Here is a 4,451-nt window from a genome sequence, read left to right as displayed (position 1 = left end):
AAATGCCCTTAGTCTCTCTGAATCTTCTCGCTTGAGTTACAAAAAAGGAGAGCCACTCTTTTGATTTGAAAATGTAAGGAAGACATTTCAACGGATAAGGACAAGTCAAACTCAGAACCACTAATTCTGCGTCTGAGTCTTCCAACTCGCTCATGTCATAGGTATCATCTGCGTCGTACATGAACTGAATGTGAAGCAAGAGTCCAAGAAATCCAGCGTTGGAAGTGTAAAACAAGTAAGTCGGGACACCGAATTTGTTAGCGACATCGATCATCGAAGTGCAGTACATATCAACGACGAATCCAGCTAGACGTGGTGAGTCTGGTCGAGTGGGATCTACGAGTTTCGAAACGGCGTCTCTCACATGTGGTTTTAGACTTTGGATGTGAGAATCAGTCGCCTTCAACTCGGTTGGTTGTTGATCTCCTCCATAGATTATTTCGTAGCGGATTTGTTTGTTAGATGCGAGGGTGAGCGAGGTGATCATCGATGTGCTTTTGGAATTGAAAGATATGATTACCACGGTGATAGAGAGGTGGTCGTTTTGATCAACTAGTTGCTTGGCCATCTCCACGTCGCCATGAGATGACTCATCGTCGGAGAAGGAATGAACACCAGCTCGATTTTCATCTTTTAAAAATCCTCTCTATCTGTTTTTCATTATATTTGGTGGTGCTGTTTTTTTGAGTTGTAGAGGAAGATAACTTAAAAAACAGATAAGAAAAATAAAATCAAGTAATGCTTGACTTGTTCACTTGTACATACATATATTTTTCAAAAGTAAGACCTTGTTTATAGGGGGGTTCATAGAGAAGATCTTAGTCTTTTGGTGAAAAAAAATAAATCAGAAATGAAGAAAAATGGTAAGATCTCCCCTTATATAAGAGACTGAATCTTGGTCTAAGGAGCGTGTCGCTATTCTATTGGTCGAACAAATAAAACAAAAGATAAAAAAAAAACATTTCCTGCTCGATTTTTTTTCTTTTTTCCTCTCTCTCTCTCTCGGTTGCGATTGAATCAACGAAACCATTGATGAATTTGGAATCAGAAGCTTGAAGGTTGGCTCAATCATTTGAATCAATTGGAATCAGAAAGGGAAGTTTCTTTTTTATTCTCTCTTTCTCTGTTTTGAAATTGGAATTGAATCTGATATCAATCTTTGTTTTTGGGGGCGGGTTTGAATTTTATGTGAAACAGAGTGAAGATGGAAGTAGATGTTCCAGTATCCGTAGCGTATAATTTCTACTTGGATCGTGAATCTTTTCCTAAATGGATGCCTTTTATTTCATCCGTAGAGGTAAAAATTTTGATCTTGAGATTTCAGGTTCTTGCTTGCTTTTTAGATTATAACTTGGTTTAGTGTTGTTGTTCTCTGTTATTAGGTGTTAAAAGACAAGCCTGATCTTTCACGTTGGTCACTCAAGTACGATGCTTTTGGTCAAGATTCACGATCAATTGATTATGGGAGCTTTGAGTTTGTAAAAGCTGCGTCATTAGACAATGAAATCCAGTTCGTAGAAACAACTAGTAGTGATGTCGCCAAGCTTCTCTTCCCTGACCTTAAAACCAACAATGTGTTTGTTGGATTGGTTAAAACTGAGGCTGAGAGGTACACTGCATACGGTAAGCTCCCTGATGTTATAATATTCCCCTCCTTATTTATAGTCTGAGATCAATTAAGTTTCAAATATTCCCCTCTTTCAAAATCTTTCAAGAAATGGTCAAAACTATTGATTTTGGTTCAGTCTTGTTTTTGTTTTGGATTTCTCTGAAACCAAGGATCCAGTTTTTACTCTCTGGATCGAATTTTTGTGATCTTTTTATTGCTCCTGGCTAAAAGTATCTAAAGTTTACACACTTATATGAAAGCTTCTCTCTTTTTTGGTGTTTACTTGCTCTTATGATACTAACTCTACTCAACAGAACGAAAACGGTAGTGGGTTTTATGCTAACAGTGGTGCTGCTGGTTTGGGGTTTGGATTTGGTCAGCCGAATCAAAACAGAATATCTTTCAACGGCAACCATGATATTATGATCTTCAATCAAGCACCTGGTTCAGGCCTCAAAGTGGGTGGAAAAATGCAACAGCAGCAGAAACCACATCAGCAGCAGCAGCACCCATATCAGACGAGGAAGAAGAAGCAATACGGGCCTGGAGAAGGTTGTTGAGAGAAGGCAAAAGAGAATGATCAAGAATCGTGAATCAGCTGCTAGATCAAGAGCTCGAAAACAGGTAAAGAGTTCATTTAACTAAACTGGCACTACCGTTTTCTTTTCAAGAACATTCATATTGATTTGTTATTCCGGTTAACCTCAGGCTTATACCTTGGAACTGGAAGCCGAGATTGAAAGTCTTAAGCAACTGAATCAAGATTTGCAGAAAAAACAGGTTTTTTTAACAACCATTTATTGCCTTTTTGTTGCTTCTGCATATAGATTGTAGCTGGCAAGTGTGCNAAAAAAAAAAAAAATTCTCAAATTCTAAGAGGAAAGAATCTGTTTAAGCTAAATGCATAAAGATTGAGAATTATTGTATCAGGTTACTAGCGTAAGAAACTAAGAATCGTAATACCAAATAATGTAAACAGGAAGAACAAAGCATAAAAGATGAAATATCTGACAGCACACCATGTTCTGTTTTTTTTTGTTCTAGATCAGTAAACCACAATCTCAAAAACAGAGGTATAATATACAAGATTTATAACAAAACCCACAATCTCATAAATTTTGTTGGTTTTAGCTTTTAAGGCGTGTGAATAGCTTTTATTCTCTCTTTCTCTGTTTTGAAATTGGAATTGAATCTGATATCAATCTTTGTTTTTGGGGGCGGGTTTGAATTTTATGTGAAACAGAGTGAAGATGGAAGTAGATGTTCCAGTATCCGTAGCGTATAATTTCTACTTGGATCGTGAATCTTTTCCTAAATGGATGCCTTTTATTTCATCCGTAGAGGTAAAAATTTTGATCTTGAGATTTCAGGTTCTTGCTTGCTTTTTAGATTATAACTTGGTTTAGTGTTGTTGTTCTCTGTTATTAGGTGTTAAAAGACAAGCCTGATCTTTCACGTTGGTCACTCAAGTACGATGCTTTTGGTCAAGATTCACGATCAATTGATTATGGGAGCTTTGAGTTTGTAAAAGCTGCGTCATTAGACAATGAAATCCAGTTCGTAGAAACAACTAGTAGTGATGTCGCCAAGCTTCTCTTCCCTGACCTTAAAACCAACAATGTGTTTGTTGGATTGGTTAAAACTGAGGCTGAGAGGTACACTGCATACGGTAAGCTCCCTGATGTTATAATATTCCCCTCCTTATTTATAGTCTGAGATCAATTAAGTTTCAAATATTCCCCTCTTTCAAAATCTTTCAAGAAATGGTCAAAACTATTGATTTTGGTTCAGTCTTGTTTTTGTTTTGGATTTCTCTGAAACCAAGGATCCAGTTTTTACTCTCTGGATCGAATTTTTGTGATCTTTTTATTGCTCCTGGCTAAAAGTATCTAAAGTTTACACACTTATATGAAAGCTTCTCTCTTTTTTGGTGTTTACTTGCTCTTATGATACTAACTCTACTCAACAGAACGAAAACGGTAGTGGGTTTTATGCTAACAGTGGTGCTGCTGGTTTGGGGTTTGGATTTGGTCAGCCGAATCAAAACAGAATATCTTTCAACGGCAACCATGATATTATGATCTTCAATCAAGCACCTGGTTCAGGCCTCAAAGTGGGTGGAAAAATGCAACAGCAGCAGAAACCACATCAGCAGCAGCAGCACCCATATCAGACGAGGAAGAAGAAGCAATACGGGCCTGGAGAAGGTTGTTGAGAGAAGGCAAAAGAGAATGATCAAGAATCGTGAATCAGCTGCTAGATCAAGAGCTCGAAAACAGGTAAAGAGTTCATTTAACTAAACTGGCACTACCGTTTTCTTTTCAAGAACATTCATATTGATTTGTTATTCCGGTTAACCTCAGGCTTATACCTTGGAACTGGAAGCCGAGATTGAAAGTCTTAAGCAACTGAATCAAGATTTGCAGAAAAAACAGGTTTTTTTAACAACCATTTATTGCCTTTTTGTTGCTTCTGCATATAGATTGTAGCTGGCAAGTGTGCTTGTGTCACCAGTTAGTTTCACCAGTTTCACCAGTTAATGTTTTTGATTGAGGAGCCTTGCCGTTCGACTCAGCTTGCAGCTATGAAAATCGCTAAAGCTTCAGGGAGTCTCTAGTCTTATGACCCGAATTTGAGATTGTCGTTGTGGCCATCAGAAGATGCTGCAAGGAAAGAGATCATGAGTATTTGGAACTTAGCAGATGTGATAAAGGTATATATGATCTTTTTTACTCCAAGTTAAGGTAGAAGATCAGATCATCATCCCTAGTAGTACTTGAACTGACACAAGTTTTGTCTGAGAGTTTCTCAGATCAGTGAGGACGAGATCACATTCTTGACT

At 37.7% G+C, this 4,451-nt stretch overlaps 3 protein-coding genes across 4 annotated transcripts; 2 read left to right on the top strand and 1 right to left on the bottom strand.

Moving 5' to 3' along the window:
• Positions 1-598, bottom strand: LOC104747848 (UDP-glycosyltransferase 71B6-like; the record flags this gene model as incomplete). The annotated part of the gene is given in 1 exon segment (XM_010469556.2): positions 1-598. A coding segment is annotated over 1 exon segment (568 nt), but the record flags the coding sequence as incomplete, so codon positions are not given.
• LOC104747849 lies at positions 1,137-2,379 on the top strand. The gene is made up of 4 exons (XM_010469559.2): positions 1,137-1,297; positions 1,383-1,623; positions 1,924-2,233; positions 2,318-2,379. The coding sequence occupies exons 1-3, from the start codon at positions 1,205-1,207 to the stop codon at positions 1,935-1,937; spliced, it is 348 nt and encodes a 115-aa protein (XP_010467861.1). The 5' UTR covers positions 1,137-1,204; the 3' UTR covers positions 1,938-2,233; positions 2,318-2,379.
• On the top strand, positions 2,789-4,034 carry LOC104747845. Of its 2 annotated transcripts, none has more exons than XM_010469549.2 (4): positions 2,789-2,952; positions 3,038-3,278; positions 3,645-3,888; positions 3,973-4,034. In XM_010469549.2, exons 1-3 carry the CDS (start codon positions 2,860-2,862, stop codon positions 3,680-3,682), a joined length of 372 nt encoding a protein of 123 aa, XP_010467851.1. In that variant the 5' UTR covers positions 2,789-2,859; the 3' UTR covers positions 3,683-3,888; positions 3,973-4,034. The 2 variants fall into 2 exon arrangements, with proteins under 2 accessions (XP_010467851.1, XP_010467853.1); XM_010469551.2 differs by having other exon boundaries at positions 3,579-3,888.

Source organism: Camelina sativa, chromosome 15, assembly GCF_000633955.1.
Source record: "Camelina sativa cultivar DH55 chromosome 15, Cs, whole genome shotgun sequence".
Classification (NCBI taxonomy): domain Eukaryota; kingdom Viridiplantae; phylum Streptophyta; class Magnoliopsida; order Brassicales; family Brassicaceae; genus Camelina; species Camelina sativa.
This window is presented reverse-complemented; position numbering and strand designations above follow the sequence as displayed.